Consider the following 20,323-nt stretch of genomic DNA (forward strand, 5'->3'; position numbering starts at 1 on the left):
ATACAAACAATGATGTAAGTAGCATATGATGTGTATTAATACGACGGTGCAAAAATAAATTGGCTCTGTTGTAGTATTTTATGTCACTGCAGTTTGAGCAACGTTTATCTAGATTAGCTTTCATCTCTTTGTCTTTTAAATTAACGCTTCAAATGCAGTACAGTTTCTAAAACTATATTTGAAATATGACTCCAAGTTTTTATATAACTGTTGAACAAGAACACTTCGGATGTTAACAGTTCATTATAATGGATAAGCGATCAAAGAACCTGAAATCTAATACGACCTGATCTTTTGACTTAGCATTATAGTTATAAAAAATGTTTCACTTCCAATGAAGTAGACAAAAAGTGGGAAAATGAATAAACATGTCAAGGAGAGTACCTTTTGTAGGGGTTACAAAACAAAGCGTACATAGTTTATTTGATTTCTAAATAGTCTTATAGTGTGTCTTTTAATCCTCGATCTGCCATTTAATGTTTTACATTGTGACTGACCTTCAATAAAAAGTTCCATACAAACAAGTATAATAGTACACCAAAGATGAAAGTCTCTACCACAATTTAAAAAATGTATTCATAATTTATTAAAACGGATTGAAAACAAATCATGCTTTGGAACATTATCCTTTTTTTATCATAGATGATAAAAACGTTTTTTTTCGTTTTTTATTTTACCTCGAAAAACGCGTTTATTTACGTTTTTTATTTGTTTGCGTTTTTTATATTTGGTACTTCCATTTTAATTTTATCATCGGCCATACAGGCGGTCCTCTGTCATACGCTAGATAACAAATATCGATCAATAATGAATATATGATGCTAGCCTACGATACTTTACGTAAACATGCTACAACATAGTGCTGATATCTGGTAGTGTAGGCCAGGCGTGTATACGTTGGAAAATAAGTAAAATATTGATTTTTGTGTTGCCTAAAAACTACTGGAACGTTTTTTTTTTGTTTTTGATTTTTTGAGAAAAAATGCGTTTTTTTACGTTTTTTATTTTAATTTTAACGTTTTTAACATCATTGCTTTTTATGTAAGATAAGCAACGCATCCATGCCTCAGATCCATGTCGGTCTTTCTGTCGACTCCAAATAAAATAAGTATTTAGTTTTGTGCAGGCGTTAACCGAAATGTTATATCAGTAACTTCGTTTAGATTAACAAACTGACTTAGTAAGAAGGCAGTTGCCGATTTATGTTCGATGCGTTGTTACGTATATCTGATTTAATATCTATGTATTTTAATTTAATTGTTTGTTTGTTAGTTTTAATTTTTATTTTTATTTTTCTTACATGCTATTGTAATGTAAATTTATTCACTAGAGATGATACTTTTTCAGAAAATTGTCTGACCTTGATTCAAAATTAGTAAATAAACTTCTATTTTATTTTAAAATGATTGGTTGTTGTCAAGGTCATGATGGTCAGTGCCGTCTTAAGGCATGGGCACACTGGGCAGTTGCCCAGGGCCTCACGCTTCTAGGGGCATCATACTGCCCATATTGTTAATGAATACTGAAAGATCTTTTGGCAATTTAATTTGCTTTAAAAGTGCAGTGGGAAGCATGTTTCCCAATTTTAAAAAATACTGACATCTAGCGGAATTCCTGTGGTTGGGTAGGGCCGGTAGGAGGACCCCAGTGCATTGCTTTGCCCAGAGCCTACAATGTTGTTAAGACGGCCCTGATGATGGGACTACGTGGGTTAGGAAGTAAACAGTTTTTAAATTTGTATTCTGGGAATAAAATCATTGGTCTAATAGTCTGTGTACGTGATATAAACACGATCACATGACCCCCCTTCAGATTTCGCAACTTCGGGGAATTTCGAAATTGCGTGTTATGATACAATATAACCTTTGTTTTAGAGACAGAGATCTCAGCTTCGGGCTTTTACACTTGGTATCAAGTTGTTTTCTTTGTTGTTGCCAGATTTTGAGTTGATTATCTTCAGATCATTTGGATTTCAAAGGATTAATTCTTTATTCTCTGGAAATATTTTGAGGAGTGCTCACACAGAAATTTTGGAAAGACGTTGCTTGCAAATTTAATTTGGATTTCCAATACCGGAGTACCATTATTTGTATTTCTACGAGGAACTGTGGATAAGCACAGTACTGACTACAGCATACGTCATCGTCATCCATCTTGGATTTTCCGTCAGGATTCGAACTTGAAATTATTAGAACATTTATTACTAGGACTTTTGCAATTTAATTCATGGATTATTCGTATATTACTTTTCGGATTTAATTCTTGAAACCGTAAGTTCTTCTTTTTTTTATTTTTACAGAATTTTCAAGGAAATAAATTATTTGTTAAATTTTAAAAAGCTTGTTTTTTTTACTCTTTCTGTGTTACTGTTTATTAGAGTCTAAACACGTAACAGCGTGTATTGATTTAGTTTACTTTTCTAACATGATACAAAACACCGGTAATGTATAACAGAAAACGTCTTTAAATACACTTGAAAGAGCACACGACACGGATAAGTGGATTTACATCCTTTCTTAAATAAGTGGAAGGTTGATTTTACGGACGAATATGCATTGAATTATAATGCGTACAATTGAACTATCATTATATGATAAAGAACAAAACAGCATTTCGTTAATTGACAACTAAAAATAAGATGAATATTGTACAAAAACGAGTGACAATCTACCATTAGGTTCAATGGAAATTTCACATCATGTAACTGTTGTGCCAATAAATACAGAAACGTCATTGAACACGATTGTGATTTCTAGATGTATATCTAACTAGAAATGTATAATCTGACATACAACTGGCCAGCAACCTTGATTTGAGCTGGTGTAATCATTTGTTGACTCTATGGGCCTTTGCACAGACATACAGACACACAGGCACACAAACACACACACACACACAGATATATATATATATATATATATATATATATATATATATATATATATATATATATATATATATATATATATGGTATAATAGTTTATGTAAGATCAATACTTTGTAATCTGCCGCTTTTCTAGCATGACAATATAGATCTTCATGTGGGAACAATTATGATTTAAGTTATTGCTTTCAGACTGACCATCTTCCCATAGGAGCAAGTCAGCCAAAGGGAACGAATGAACTTGTGGTTACTGGAATAAATTCTAGAAACTATGGAACATATACGTGCGTCATATCCGCCAATCATGACACGGCGAAGAAGCACGTGACTATTAATCTTCATGAGTGTACGTTTATATCTTATACTTGTTTAGAAAGGTCATTGATATGTTTCCAGCCATCTACTAGTTCCTCTGCCTCCAACCAATTCAATAAATCCATGTGAGCTGGAAAGAGATTGTGATTAATTTGTCTATTACTAGTGACAACGTCATGTCCTGTATTAGATATTTACAATTCAAAAGCAATATTTACCTTGTGGAGTGCAAGATAGAACAAATATATTGCATATAGAACAAATAGATTGCATATAGCATGCCACTCGGTACGAAGTGCTGTATGCATTGTATGAAGTGGTGGACCTAGCAATTTGCAGTTGTTTTTGCTGCACCATTTGAATTGTATCACATAACATTAAAAGATATCAAGAGTTATAATTTAATTTGTCTATTCAGCTGAGTACTCTGGATTTGTGTTGCTTTTATGTTGCAATTTATTGTGAGGTAATGTTGGAACATTTTTTCCTTTTTAAATGTAATTTTTAGTCGTATAGATGTAATAACAAATACAGTGTTAACTGAACTGCATAAGCGATTCTTCGTCCGATTATCTTCTGAAAGTTTTATTTTGATTTTTGTTGTTTTGTTGATTTTTGTTGTTTTTTTTTTTTTCTTTCTAAAATAATCATGTTGCTATCTTTGAAGATATGTTGTGAAGCACATATCACTATTTATTTTGATGCTCAATTGACACATGTCATAATTGTCTCCCTTTACAGCCGCACCAGTGATTGTGTCTTTGGTAAAGAGTCCAGCCAACGTTACAGAGGGATCTGTAATTAACATCAGTTGCGATGTTGTAGGTTTCCCCGAGCCTATTGTTAGATGGGGATACAAAGATGTGAGTGATCTATTATATGAATGAGACCATTTGAAGTTTCTGATTAGTTATTATTGTTCGTATTGAAACCCATATAAGGTATTAAGATTTCTTTCATTCAGTAACTAAAATGGCTTTGGTAGCTATCACTCAGTTTCTTAAAATTTTGCAATTTTGATATTGGTATACATTGTAGAAAACACCCCTATAATTGTTTCTGTTGGTGAATGAAGATGAGTTGCTTTTATATACGAATACTTCACAGGAATAAGTCCTTCTTTTACCTGTTCTAATGTCATATTCTCAAAAACAATTAATCTACCCTACGTCACTGTGTCGTAAACATCAATGCAGAATATATTACAGCAAGAAACGTTCCGGTTATAAATGTTAAGCCTCATTTTGATCAGGCAAAGGGTAGTCAATCAAGATCTGACATAAAATCACTTTTGTTGCCATCCACTGAAACCATCCTCTAGTGTATACAACATAAAATTGGTTACTACAGGAAAGGAACCTCCTTTATCTCTCGTCCCGTTTTGCTAATCCTAAGCAGTTAGAGTTAATAATTGTTCTTCTTCTTTGACAGCTGTCCGGCAATGCCTACTTACCTCCACCAGTTTCCTACAAAAATGACGGCAAAGAAATTGACATTAGCTCATTCCAAAGTCTCCTTTATGGAGGAACCTGGGTATGCAAGGCAATTAACAAATTGGGATCGGATGAAAGAGAAATCACATTGTGATGGTTCAAGAAACTTGAGAACGATTAGGAATTATATGTACCAATGCATATAATGTGTGATGTGTTTTGTTTAAAGGACAACAATAAAAGAGATAGTATAACATTCATGCGATTCGATAAAATCGGAGGAATGTTTTGATATCGCTTTAAAATTACATTCCAAGCATTGCGCAATTTTCATCTTCACGATATAAACTTGTTATATTGTGACAAGCAAGGGCTCGCATAACGACATAATAAAGCACATTCGTCAGCATGAGTTGATAGTCCATGCCCTCTCCTATTTCCAAGGACCTGAAGGTAACGGCCGTTGTGATCTAAAAGGTTTTAAATCCGCAAATGCTCCAATAATTTCCCGATGATCACCCACCTACACGTCAAATCACCTGCACCACACATCGCCAAAAAATCTGTAATTTCACACATGTACGGTTTTTCTCGTTTCAAACATCAGTGATTCATCGGTAAACCGTTATAAGCCGAATATTCGTTCTTTCACGCCATGCAATACAAAGAACGACCCAAACAAACAATACAAAGAATCAGTCATGTCTCAAACTACTAACCACGTATACCTAAAACTATAAAGAAACTAATTCATCCTGTCACAAAGTCTCGTGAGTAATATACATTATAATGTCATATTAACTCTGCCCTCTTACTAGTTCATAGACAAGTCTGCCAAAGTAAACTTAAGCAAAACGAAAGCTTTTCCCTGATGTTTCAGCTGCGATACCGCGAATATCTGATGTACAATCATCATCAACTGTTACAAGACATAGGTACCGCCTGTTAGCACGACGAAGATATTACAGACGGAACCATGCCAGTTCTTAATGGCTGCCCAAACATTTTTCCAAATAACCTGGTGCACGATGTCAACTTCTTACTGTTGCCAAGCCTCTGTCATCGCATATTCACTACCAGCCAGAAGTCGTTATTGTACCACGACAAAGAAACCGAGCGCTCCCAATCTAAGTAGCCCACAAACATTCTATACATTCCAGATTGTATCAGGTTAGACTGTTACAAACGTGTATAAATTTGTAACGATGCTATGTTAGCTAAGAAAGTCCTAAGTAAGATTTCGTCAACATCCATACGATCAACTATCCTGATTTCATTCCTGAAGGTGTTTCCAAAAATGCCTAGTATGATTGCGGCTATCCATAACCGATAAGCATTATGCCTGAAAGCGCATTCCTAAACAATATTAACTAGACGATTAAAAATAACCAATAATTGGCAGTATTACTTCTCCCATATCATTAAAATCACAGTTCTAAATATGTTTTTGTGCATGAAGTGGGATTATATGCGTGTATTTTCTAATCTTCATTGATGCATTATTGTAAATGGCTGCTTAGAAATGCTACTTTCATAATTCTGTCCATGTACATTGTATTCTTCATTGATGCAAATTGCGCGTGGACGTTTGCAAGTGCTACTTTCCTTCTGCATTATTTTCAATGGCTGCTTGCAAGTCCTACGTTCATAATTCTAGTCATGAATTTTCTAGTCTTCATTGGTGCAAGTTGTAAATGGCTGTTTGCAAGTGCCTAGATCTACTTTCCTTATGCGTCATTGTATTTTGTACTATGTAAACTACTGAATTGATTCTGTAGTCTGTCGTATGGCAAACGCTATGTCAGTTATTACAGATTTTTTATATTCTGTTAATAAAATTGCCATATTACAATTACATCATTTCAACTGCTGCTTCCATACAGATTGGGCCTTAAAACAATATTAATGCTAAGCTTTATGAGTATAATCTATGTTGTCCAACTCGTGTCGCCATCTGTTGTCATAATGGTATACTACAGGTCAGCATGGCATTATGACAACAGACGGCGCTCTAAATTCCTCAAGTTTTTCCTTCATAAGAAATAATTAATGCTCCTCATTTAGCTTTACGGCATTCGTGATATGTCGATAAATATTGTGCTTCTTTCAGTTCCCTTTTTTAAGATGTAAGTTAGCAACGAACTTTTAATCGTTCTCTAAAATCATGTGCTTTCTTGAAGACCTAATTGATTTATAGCACCTTTCGAAAACAAAAACGCATACTATTACAGCAGTGTGGTCCATCTTCTGCAACCCTAGTTTTGACGCACTTAAGTATTTACTGTCACCGTTTAAGAAATCTACATGATAGTGATATGGCTCATTACAGTTGGAAACATTAGTTATTTTAGCAAAGTAAGGATTAAAAATGACAATGATATATTCCCTCGTAACTCTTCTTAACGAGCTTTGTACGGATCGTATTGTACGTCACCCATTTTGACGCACCTCACAGACATCCATCCTGTTTTGTGACACTATTGTACATAAACTCAGGCGAAAATAATATACTTCATAGCAACATCAATAGCACATAAAACAAAGTTCATAGGTAAAATGACATTACAAATAAATGAAGAATTTCTAAAATGTTTTCTTATTCTTATCACAATCTTCATTTTGGAAGATGTTTTGTAGCAAAAGCTGAATAATCAAATTCTGGAGATTCATGTTCGTATCGTTATAACACTGTTTACATGCGATTAGAAGCATTTGATTTAGTGTACGATTATTTTTCAATACTTATTTTGCGTTGTTAATGAACAGAATATCAACATTTCAACTTTGAATGTATTTATAGGAAAACAGCATTAAAACCGGTTTGTATCCTTTACAACTTGTGTCTCTAAAAGTGGGAATATTTAGGGACAACAGACATTATGTTACAGGAGATTTTACTTTTACTGATCGTAATTCTTACCATTATCAAACCAATTAGAAATAATTACTCTTCTAACAGAAAACTATCACATCTGTAGAGGATACATGTAAAAAATTGTATTAATCTTGTTAATTACTACATTAATATGATATCCAAATGTGTCAAGCAAAAATCGTACTGTATTGTAGTAGTAACGATAAAAACAAATTGAGCTAGTTGCTGGTAGCGGTAACAACGTTATTTATATTCGATATATTATATTTTTATAATTGCTACCAAAGGAATCTTATGTTTCATCAGTGCAGTACCTTACAATCAACCATCTTATATGTACTATAAATATCGCTTCATATATGGGTGAATACGATTTAAAAAAATAAAAAATGTAGTTTCCAGTTTGCTATCTATTGAAATGAAGCACGTCATTAATTGTATGGAAATGTTCTTTTTGTTTAGATATAGAAACAATATTTCTTACTGTTAGAATTTATTTTCATATATAATGAAATAAGTTCATATTTTTGTAGCATATAGCTATGCTACAGTATATGCTTTGTATGTGATGTCCTTGTTGCAAGTCATTTGCCTCTTGCTATTGTACTGGAATTAGAGATTCAAAATGAAACAGGAGATATGACACTTATCAAAGGCGTCTAGTGACATTACTTGTTGGCTATTGCATAATCATTCATGCCGTCCATATATAAGAATTCTATATAATTTGAATATTTACCTTACACACACACACACACACACACACACACACACATATATATATATGTAAACTACAGATTAACAGTAAAATTTAATTTCATAAGGAAGAGAAAATAAACAGAATCTTCATCTCTGTGATGTACTCTCTCTCTCTCTCTCTCTCGTGAAGAAACAAGAAAGAGAAAGTATGGACTTGAGGTGCAGTTATCTGCAATTTGCTCAAACCGTACGAGGTCTTTACTGACACAAAAGCAGAATTCGCACTGCACTCTAAAATATTAAATATGCTCTAAATTTATAACATTGTAAAAGAAAATATATAAACAAATTAGGACTATAAACCTTTTGTATATGCGGCTACCCTATTCTGCCCCGTGCGGTAGCGGTAAATTACACCCACAAAATGTCCAGATAAAAATAGGGTGGGACGGGTCAGCGGAAATATAACGTTGTGTAAAGACATCTAATTGTATACAGTTTGATACATTTAATTTGTTTTGTGTTTCTTGCAAGTCACCTGTCTTCAGAATGTTAATACTCTGAGAAATCAGCTGACTGTGATTATATTTTGAATAAGAAGCCCAAACATGCCGTAAAGTGGAATGACCTCTTGTTGCTAGGGTCAGGGGAGTAGTCGCATTGTAAGAAATTGACGTGCCACAGCGCCATCTGTTGTGATAATGAGGCATTATGTTATCCTAACTTACATGATGCTAAGTTTCAACGTGCTTGATGCTACATTATAATCATAATTTTAGAAGATGCTATCTGTGTAACTTGTGATATAGCAAGTTTATAAATAGAATATTAAGACTTGTAATAATTGACATAGCATTTGCCATACGACAAACTACGGATCGAATTCAGAGTCTGGCAAAGTTCAAGATACAATGACGCAGATGTGATGAAGACTAGAAATGATGCTACGCTAGTATCCGAAAGTTTTCAAATTACGCCGTAGTAAATCTTAATAACAAACTGGTCTTTAACAGGTTAAAAAACATAATGACCATAATCTTGTTTACCAAGATCCAAAAGTGCCCATACAAACGGCGCAAAAATATATCATCACCATCAGTCCATGCTACCTGACATTGCATCCTTGACCGCCGCTGTGGCCTAAGTGATTAAAGTGTCCGCCTTAGATGAGGTAGGTCGCGGGTTCGAACCCCGCCATATCAAAGACTTATAAAATTGGTACGAATAGCTTGACGCTCAGCATTAAGAGGTTAGTGTTAGGACTGGTCATCCTGGTGTCAGGATAATGTGACTGGGTGGGACATGATGCTATATGTCTGCAGCATGATGCCCATTGCTAGACATCACTGCAGACTGCCATACTGCAGACATCGTAGTTATGTCACTGAAAATTGTTAATCAAGCACCACACACAGACTTCATCCTCGCATTTGCTTCACCAACAATATACAATAGCTACACTGACAGAAAACTGTTTACTAGTATCTAAAAAATTACAACTTAAAATGTCACATTTGACGTTTAAAACTATATCCAATGGCTCCATTTAAAAATCCATAAACTGCCATAAAAATAATTTATGTTGCAAGCTAGGGGTCTGACTCCGAGCGAATCAAGTACCTGGGCAAGCGTGGCTTGATAGTCCATGTTTGTGCCATATTTCCAAGGATCTCTTGACAACAGTCGTTGTCAGCTTAAATACGCTCAATTGGGCAAATGTTATTGTTATTTTTTCTCTAATCTCCCAATAATGACACATCGCTAGACTCCGGTTGCACACTTGTTTGGTTTATCTCGTTTCGGATTCGTATGATTCGCAAGTAAGCCTTTCAAAGCCGAAAGTATTACTTTGTATAATAAATCAATGAACCTAACATCAAATACGAACAATTATTCCTATCTAAACTTTCTGAACACTGTTACGACGCTATGGTCTTAAGCAAAGTTACAGAAGAGAGCGAAAAACAAAACGGTAAAATTCAAAAAAACAATTTTTGTCGCTAAAAAAAAGTGAAAATGTAAAAACAATATAACTTACGCTATTACTAACTAAACCACAAATAATCCTTGAATTTCTAACACAAGTCCTACCGATTAAAATTCTAAATAAACTTTAGTGGTATTCGAAAATATATCCAAGGCCGAAAGTGGTGATGTGCCTGCGATGACCCGAATAGTAGTGATGAGCAAAAAGTCTTTCGTTTAATCACCCTAATAATATCAAAGAATATATTCTTGTATGAATTTTGTTATAAATATAAGTCTATATTTCCAAGAATATTATTTTTGGGATGAGCACTTTGTATTTCCAGTAAACAAATAATATGAAAAAATAAATTCAAGAGACCAAATTAAATCTGGAGACAACAAAGACACTGATTTCTGCTTCAGATGCCATTGCAAGATTAAATATTTTTTTTCCAGTTAACAATATGTTATATTCTTCTACCTGACTTATGTCACTATTGGCATTTTCTAAAAAGAAATCTTATTACCTAATAGAACGTTTCTTTCTGGAACAAGATTACAAATGTTTTAAGGGATACATTTTTTGGTTATAATTAGAAGGGTTATTGCTAAAACTATAATCATGATAAACGCAATGTTCTTGCCTCAGACCAAGATATTGGTCCTTCAGGAAGAAAAAGATAAACAATGTTGTTTACAAAAATGTCACTCATTTTTGTACAAAATCAGCTATATATATAGGAGCCCCGAGTGGCCGAGTGGTCTAAAGCGCTCTTCGTTACGGATCACTGCCATCTCACCTCTGTCTGCGGCGGTTCGAGTCTAAGATTCAGCCAATGTGGGCATGTGAGAAAGCTTGCCAGTAGCTTCTCGTGGGTCGGTGGTTCTTTCCGGGGTTTTCCGGGTTCTTCCTCCACCATTAATACTGGCCGCCATGTATAGCCTATCATGTGCTGAAAAATGGCGTTAAACCCCACAACAACAACAATACCACTGTATAACAGGACTGGGATCACAGTCACCACGGTGTACAGGTAATTGAACTTTAAATTGAGTACGAGACAACATTGAACGTAGGAACATAGTGATGAGAAGAAATTCCTTACACTCATTTGCAACTCTGTGTTTAGGAAAACTATGGAAGTCTTCATGAAGCAGATCAATGTTGGCAAGTATTATTTAGCAACAGCATAAAGGTCAATCTAAAGATCAACCGATCTAAATGGTAATGTCGGTTTTCGACCTCAGCACGCTAATCATGTACAACTTCTACTATACCAACATAAAAGAGCGCTATTTCAGCAAATAGAGTTTTCTGTTCAATGACACAGACAACCTGCTGATCAATATTGCGACCGATGGTCTGTAACAGTGTATGAGAGAAGACTCTCACATATATGACACGAGCGACTATCCAAAAGAACAACCTCTCTGCAGCATAGTCATGAAAAAGGTTACTGGCATGTTTATGGACGTTTTTGCTCGATCCGAAGATACAGAACATCAAGGTGTCAAACGAAAAGGAGATCCGGAAGGCCAAAGTCGTTTCGAAAGATATTTCACAGCATGGACTGTGGTACACCTTGTACCTAAAGGCTCACACCGAACGGAAGAACTTTCATCATCAGATGATCGCCACAACCTGGTGCTATACCGAATAATCAAGACTAGCTTATCCCCAGTTGGCAGAAAAAGGTTGGTCGCACCAGATGGAGTAAACACATGGACATACGACCAAAATGATGGTTCAGGCCACGGCCGAAGTGTTGGAATAGCAAGTCATAGCCATAGACTACCTCAAGGAACAAATTCGCCAGTTCTTAAAATGCAGTTCGGCTTGGCTGCTTGGGACATCAGCGTCTCGTGTTGGCCGCTAAAGCAAAAGCAACTGGTATTTACGCTGGCCTGCAAGAATGACGTTGGTCAATTTCTTGAGAAGCTTGTTATCACCAGTTACATATATTACAAGGGTTTCGCTCCGGCAAAGGCAACACAGACTATATATATATATATATATATATATATATATATATATATATATATATATATATATATAGAGAGAGAGAGAGAGAGAGAGAGAGAGAGAGAGAGAGAGAGATCCCAAAGATGAGGAGTAATTCAGCCGGCAAAGTAGGTTTGGGCCAAAAATATCCTTAAATGTTAACTTTTTAGATCGCAACAACGGTAGGCAGCCGCCGAATCCATACAGTTCTATTCTTTGCGGCCGTTCTGAATTTGAAGTGCAAAAAGTTCTGGTACTGGTTATGTTAGAAATGATTTTAGGTCACTTAATTCACGTAATCCACAACTATGAACCCTATGAGGACAAGCATCATTTGGCATTTTTCTTGTAGGGGATAGAACGTGAAGAAGTCAGAAAGTCAGAAAGTTTAGGATCTTCAGCAAGCTGCCGGCGTTGCCTGTTTCGTGTTAGTCACATGTTCATGTGCGCAATCTTAGCTGTCTTGGCAAGGCCTCTCAGCCATTTGTTTCTCTTCATTTTCTTTTATTGAGGTAATGAGATGTTAGTTGTGCTTATTCGACCTGCGCCGCTTGGAGTTCTTCTAAATCCTTGTCATGGAAAACGCATTGTTCTTCATATCCTTTTTATCTATCTGAAAGAAGATGTAGTTTGCACCCAAGAATGCAAGGGCGCCAACGATTGATCATACGACTACGGTAAAAATAGATGGTCATAAGGCATCCTGGATAATATTGGCATGAATGATGTCTTGTTTACTTAGCACGCCCTGTATCCAGTATGTTCAGCGTTCTGTTGGTAACAACTTATTCTTTGCTCATCGTCTTAAGGCCCGCAAAGGTAAGATGGCAGCATATGTATTTCTTCACCGCTAGATAAGCCACTAGTTCAGACATACATTTACGGTGATATGCTAGTGTTTAAATCTTGGTCGTCCTTGACCTCTCACGCTTTGTCTTCAGCCCATAAAGCGGCTCTACAAGAGCAAAACCACTCACAGCTTCTACCTGGCTCTTTTGAATGTTTGGGTATGGCTCACTGATTGCCTGACTCTAAAAAGAATGTCACCTAACCGCACGTGTGTTATGGCGGAACATTTCACAAGATCTCCTGTTGAAACAGCAAGTAAAACACTCGCTGGTCTGCGAGCAGAAGGGGTTTGCCAAACCTTTCTTTTTTAAGAAATATATATGTCTCCTCTAGAATCGCGACCTCAGTGATATAGTTTCCTCTCAGTGCGTCCCTAAATGAGTCTTCGGCTTTGCAGTATAAAGAGGGATATCTACAAGGTCTACATGTGTAAATTTTGGGTAACAGTGTTGTATTTTTTGTTTTGACCCACACTCTGATGTTGACATGGCGGCCGCCATAGGCGACCTTAATGAGGGTCATTTCCTTGTGCATGACGCTTGAAAGAAAGGCAAAATTTAAGAGTAGGAAATGCGTGGTACTGTCTCCGACTCGTTATGAGAGCATACATAACAAAGTATACATAGCGTGATCATCAGGATTGACAAGAAATACTTCCCAGGATAGTGCCGCGGGCCCACAGTCTATTGTAGCCCTTTTTGGGTGCATATTAAGGCAGATGATTACAAACAAATCGAAGAGGCCCTTGAAATGGCAATTCAGACCGTTTATAATCAAATACTCTTCTAGCGCATTCGCAGCAGGCGACAGTCGGAGAACTCGTGAAGGTTTCCCCGAACAATAAAGTGTCATCAATATGCCAAGAATCTAATAGGTGACTGTCACAAACTTCCTAATGTGTATTTAGTGCTGAGCGTCTATGATTGTGTATAGGTACATGTCTGTCGCAGCTGCCTCCGGATGGTTTTGTTAATGTGCGGGATTTAGTTAATTGCTCGTGTTTCCGAAGAGACTATCTAACTCGTGTCAATAAGTGTAGGAAATTCAAAGTGACAAATGAATGTCCTACATTTAAACAGAAGTAAACACCTTAAATTAGATTGATAATGATTTGAATATTGAATATGTACTGATAGAGAAATATGCAGTATGTTTTAACAGGATAAAGGTCAGCGGTCTGATACACCATTGCCTTGAATTTGGGAAAAGGTCAGTTACTAATGGAGATATAAAGCATATGACTAATGATAAAAGCCAACGCACACACAAACACACACACACACACACACACACACACACACACATATATATATATATATATATATATATATATATATATATATATATATATATATATATATGCAAACAGATATACTGTGCTTTTCTTTTAATCATACATGTTATTGTTAATACATTTTGGTCTATTTTAGTATGCAAATATTGCAATAACAGTTTCTGAAATAAAAGTAACTGCTGCGTTGTATTGGCTACCGTTGAGAGTTAGAACTACCCAAACACGTTGTAAGCCAAATCCTTCAAAGCGAATTCAAAATATTTTCTAAAATGTACCAATCATAACAATCCATGCAACACGACATTTATGCTACAAGAAACTAAATTCCTTCTGTTTCACACATTTCATGCATATTAACCTCAGTTGCATGCTATTACATTTGCGTCCTCACTTGGTACTTTTCTAAATTATCAAAGCAATCTTTGTTGCTTTATTGTTTCTCAGCTAGTGGTTTTGTCTCGGTCACGAGCATACTATTTGATCATATGGTCAATATTTGATTCTAATAGTCTCTACAAGTGAATGTTTAAGGGGTCTGACTCGACAAGAATATTGATCTTCTTGTGACATAGATAATGTTCTCCACAGATGGGATCAGTTCTTATCGAACCAGATTGGAAAAACGTGTTTTTATGATTTGTGTTTTAAAACTCATTGTTCTGTTTACTCATTTAATGGTAAAATTTCTATCAAACGACACACTTTATTCTCGAGATAACAAAAGCTAATTTTTAAACACAATCTTTAGACATTTCATAGGCGAGTGTAAGACACAGTTACACTTTGGGTAGAACAATGAAGTCATTTATTCATCAGGAAGGTCTCTAAATGACCAAACGTTGACCCGGCAAAATATAGCTATGGTTAATGATCCATCTTGTTGCGAACTGGTTCCGGTTAGATCAAACAAGACGTGCTTCCGTTTGCCATACACTGCTTTTTTCTTGGCTAAATGTTCAACAAGCACCTAGAATACGATCCGGTATATTGTTTTATCAGGCTGAAATGTTTTGTTCTCCAGCAAAAAAAGAAGTTGAAGGAAGGAAAGGGATTTGAGACACATTTTACAAATAAACACAAGCAAAGAACATATGAACCACACAGATAACAAGATTAGAAACAACGCGGACATTCATTCGGATACTAATACCAATCAATAGCTTCAACTTTATCGCTATTGTTGGGTCTATCTTTATGTTATTGTTCATTATTTTAGGAATAAGTCAGATGCAAATGTTTCTTGATATAAGTGATTCTATTCATGGGCGAAAGCGATAAAGCGTAAGTTATCACTGTGCTATAGAACTTCTGAGGAACCTAGGTGGCATTTGTAACTTAACAAAAAAAAAATCAGCATTTAAACAGCAATGGGCTTGGAACTTTAGTTTAGTTCAGTTACACGAGAACTATGTTCATGCTAACAAGTCGGAAGAGAAGAAAGTTAAGCGTAAACTGCAGAATCCTCTGCGACACTTGTATGTGTGTGTGTGGGTGGGGTGGGGTGGGGTGGGGTCTGTAACTGACTAGTTGTCGCCGTGTTCTTATCTGCATGTCTTGCTGGTGATAGATGATCATATAACTCTGTCGTTTATTCATTGCTTGACTTTTGTCGCTGATTTATTATATATACATCGTTACTCGTATTGGTAAGCTTGAACCATTCATAGATAAGATATCAATATGACATGACATGACTGAACTGTTTATCGTGTCTGAACAGGTCCGACGAGTGATGAAATCAATACACTAAGCTTATAAAAAAATGGACATTACTTTGGCAGGTAATATTACCAATGATACGTTTCTAATTCATCATGTGCAAAAATAGAGTATTATCGTTGGGAACTTTGATAAATGAACTGACGCTTTCAATATTGCAACAGTATTTTGCCTTGTACGACAGCGTTGCGTCTTGTGACGATCATTTGGCCATTTATAGTAGCATGGTTGTAATGGTTCATTCCTATTATTTTGTCTTTCTAGCACTGAGCCTAGTCCTGGGTTACTGCGTATTTGCAGCATCTGTCTGTAAGAAGATTTTTTACTATTTTCTTATTATTTGACTTTCTTTCATTCCGTTATATTATTCTTTATTTGACTGAAAACCATGTATATTGTTGTGATGCTATTTAAACATCGCATGTATTTATATGTAGGACAGTTTTGTATAATTCATTTTACATATCGCCTCCAGTGAGTAAAACTGGAGTGAAGACCAAAATATATTTTAAAATAACTAAAATCATCCTCCGGAGGGATATTTACAGATACTGTCTAGTAAACAGCATTAGAGTATGTGACTGGGTAAATAAATTAAAGGCAATAGTCTATTTCATGAATACATCAATATATACATATTTACTTATTTGTAGCGAAATACTCACTAGCGATGATTGAATACCACGTGGACAAAATTAATAACAGAGAAAACGAGATACATAATTAAAACGTAATGATATTTTATGCTGAAGATTTATAAATACATGTTGAAAAAGCTACAGAATTGGTGTACCAATTTTATGAAGGCCATATATTTATTTGGAGTTGTTCGATTTGAAATCATTTTACTGTTCTAAATCCATTATACAATGTTTAAATTTCCACATGTAATGATGTCCTCCCTTTGTCTCTCAATGCGTTTTCTATTACTATCTCGTTTGACCAGTAGAAACTATCGGATCTATACTTCATTCATGATCACCAGATGGCATTATTCCCATTGAAATATGTCCGTGTCACGCGAATCATGATTTAGTATAAGACACTGAATATTGCTATACCCAGGTATGTTAAAAATGGCGATTTCGTTCGGTAAAATCAAAACTGTGAATGTATTCAAATTGATATTGACACCAAATTTTTTGCACTTGTGATATTTGGTATATGCCTCTAAAAACGTTCTTAAAACTGTGACACTTCTTAATAAAAGTTTTACAGTTACAACAAAAATTATAATACTTAAAAATAAATATGTCACTTACTTATAAAATTAAGACACATAATAATAAACGTATGACACTTATTAATATAAGTATGTCAGTAATAAAGTATGACACTTATTAATAAAATTATAACTTACTAATAAAATTATGACATTTACTAATAAAAGTATATCACTTACTAACAAAATTATGACATTGACTAATATAATTATGTCACTTATTACTTAAATGTATGTCGTTGTAAGCCGATAATTGAAATATAACGGAAAGTGCAAATCCCTTTTGTAAGAAGTAACCGGGAAAGAGATGGTGTCCCAATATCTTTAAAATTTCGAACAATGCATCTTATCTCTAACTGCCGCAAAGTTTGATATTCCACGTGAAAACGTGCTACATTAGGATTTATGATGATATAAATGTTCCTTATCGGTTTATCCAATATTGATATTAAACAGTCATTTTGTATCAATAAATTAATGCTTGCAAAAAAGAAACAACCACAAGAAAAATATTATGCCATTTAAAAGTTAAAAGTTTGTGTGATTTGGATTTTTAATGTAGCTTTAACAATTTTTCAGTCATATTTCTACGATGTCTGCAGTGTGGCAGTTTATAGTAATGTCTAGCACTGGAGCATCATGCCGCAGACATGTAGCATGATGTCCCACCCAGTTACAATATCCTGGCACCAGGCCGACCAGTCCTAACACTAACCTCTTAATGCTGAGCGTATAGCGAGGCAGCCGTTTGTACCATTTTCTTTGATATGACTCGGCCGGGGATCTAACCCACGACCTTCCGCATCCGAGGCGGACACTCTAATCACTAGGCCACCGGAGCGGTTTAAGTCGCCTTGTGGCTAAATATTAGACATACGTAAAGTTGCGCTAAGTCACCATATATCTCCTTAAATAAGACATTCCATTGCTAAATCCAAACGAACACATAAAAAAGTTTGGCGAACTGGTATTTATGTGGCAAATTCATATGTTAGTACATGTATGCATGCTTGCATGCTTGCATACATACGTACGTACGTACGTGCATGCATGCATGCATGCATGCATACATACATGCATACATACATACATACTTTCATTTAAAGATACAGATTCCAGCGATCGGCTTGCAAGAGCTAAAGGGAGGAAAGATGTTAACCCCTTGACGTATTATCCACTTGATGTCAGACAGCATCTTCCAAGTGAGTAAAGCAAAAGGAATCACTGTGTGGAAACAGTTTAAGTTTAACCGAATAGGGAAAATAACTTGCTCATTGAACTGATATCATATTATAATGTACAGCATTTGAAAGCAATATTGTTTTCATGTAGTAGATTAAACTTAAGGGCGGTGTCTTATGTGTGTGAAGATATATCGTTCTATAAATAAATGAAAGATATCGAGATGTTAAAATACTCCTTAATCATTCTTGCAAAAATTGACTTTAACTATTATGAGAAATGGTGAAGGTATCTTTTCAAATTTTGCACGACCATTCTCAGTGGGATGGGGTTTTATCTAATGCTTAATTAGCAAGCTTTTCTAGGTCGAAATTTGTTATCCAACTCAATACGTCAATATTGCAGGTCACTATATTGGCGAGAATACTGTCAACCTTTTCAATACGTACTTTTGAAATTATAGACAACGCAGTTCGCTTTGTAGATAAGAATAAAGGCAAATATTAAAGACCTAATTTATAAATGTATTAATCAATAAGTTCACTGTCTAGGCGAGAATATGGACAACATTTTAAGATATACTTTAGAAATTATAGATATTGACTTTCGATTTGTCGACAAGAATAAAGGCCAATTTTCAAGACCATTCTTTATCAATGTATAAATCATGCAGTAGGCTGTAGTCGAGAATAAAAACAAAATTTTAAGACCTACTGTAGATACCAGAGACCTGAATATTTCTTAAGGATTATAATTCCTCACAAACACTGCAGATCTCCAACAATTGAGAAGGTACATTATTGAAATACATGGCACATTAGATTCAATATAATGTTTAACATTACAATAAAATCAATTGAAAGACATCGATCAAGAGTTGTTAATGTAGACCTTAGCTTGACTCTACGGTGTTCGGTTTACTGGAAAAGGACGACTTATAATGAAAATTTATAAATGCACAAGTACAAAATGTACTGTAAGAGCTTCTTTACTTTTGAAACTATCAGTAAAATGCGTTCTTAAAATCCTGTCACCAATGTTCTTACAAACTGGCTGACGTTATCAAAATTTATAACACTCCTATATTATTTCCTATCTGGGTCACGTTGATTAGGTGGTCAATAGCTTTGGATTCTATACCAGAAAGAGCGTTCTTAAAATTCAATTACCGATGTTTTCACATACTCGCCGTCGCTATCAAAGTTTATAACACTCCTATATTTTTTCCCGTCTGGGTCACATTGGTTCAGTGGTCATGGTATATGATTAATATGCCAGAAGGAACGTTCATAAAATTCAATTACCGATGTTTTAACATACTTGCAGTAGTTATCATAATATATTACACTTACATATTGTCTTGGCCGCAGGGACTTAATAATTATGTTATACGATTTTCGATCATAAGAATTATTCTTAAAATCAAGTTAACGATGTGTCATGACATACTTGCATTCGGTATCAAGTTTTATTGCACTTGCTATATTACTACCCCAGTGGGTGACGGTGGCTATGTGGTCATACTACTAAAGTACAGACCATATTTGTTACTAACAAGGTAACCGTCCCAGGTCACGAAGAATGATTAGATGTAAATGCAGCAACTTAATGAACCATCGACTCCACTAGTACATAAAGGAATACAAACAATTAGTCCAACAAATATACATTTGAACTTTGGGGAGAGAAAAGTTAATTTCAGAATTCTTTATCATCTAATGCATAACAGTTGATATCCACTATTCAGGGACTGACATGCAAAATATAAAACATGCATCTATCTTACATATATTCTCAGTATGATATGGTACCGGATTTAAATGGAAATATGTAACGTATGAAGTTTTTGGTATGGAGTTCGGGTATAGCTCTAGATCTTTT

The 20,323-nt window shown here is 35.2% G+C and overlaps 3 protein-coding genes across 4 annotated transcripts in view; all 3 read left to right on the top strand.

Annotated features, from left to right (window-relative positions):
• LOC149793055 (uncharacterized) overlaps positions 1-5,044 on the top strand; it is a 12,680-nt gene extending 7,636 nt beyond the window's left edge. The window contains exons 6-8 of the mRNA XM_089966946.1: positions 3,077-3,230; positions 3,941-4,062; positions 4,631-5,044. Of these exons, the coding sequence (XP_089823072.1) occupies positions 3,077-3,230; positions 3,941-4,062; positions 4,631-4,786 (432 nt within the window). The 3' untranslated portion in view covers positions 4,787-5,044. The remainder of the gene's footprint in view (positions 1-3,076; positions 3,231-3,940; positions 4,063-4,630) is intronic.
• Positions 1-20,323, top strand: part of LOC149793050 (properdin-like) — a 220,677-nt gene that overhangs the window by 118,761 nt on the left and 81,593 nt on the right. The window lies entirely within an intron of this gene.
• The window catches only part of LOC149793056 (uncharacterized), a 37,332-nt gene continuing 32,988 nt past the window's right edge, over positions 15,980-20,323 (top strand). For both annotated transcript variants that reach the window (XM_089966280.1, XM_089966279.1), the window contains exons 1-3: positions 15,980-16,100; positions 16,303-16,347; positions 18,367-18,462. In XM_089966280.1, coding sequence (XP_089822406.1) covers positions 16,082-16,100; positions 16,303-16,347; positions 18,367-18,462 — 160 coding nt within the window. In that variant the 5' untranslated portion in view covers positions 15,980-16,081. The remainder of the gene's footprint in view (positions 16,101-16,302; positions 16,348-18,366; positions 18,463-20,323) is intronic.

Source organism: Sinohyriopsis cumingii, chromosome 8 (genome assembly GCF_028554795.1).
Source record: "Sinohyriopsis cumingii isolate HCF-2022 chromosome 8, ASM2855479v2, whole genome shotgun sequence".
Taxonomy (NCBI): domain Eukaryota; kingdom Metazoa; phylum Mollusca; class Bivalvia; order Unionida; family Unionidae; genus Sinohyriopsis; species Sinohyriopsis cumingii.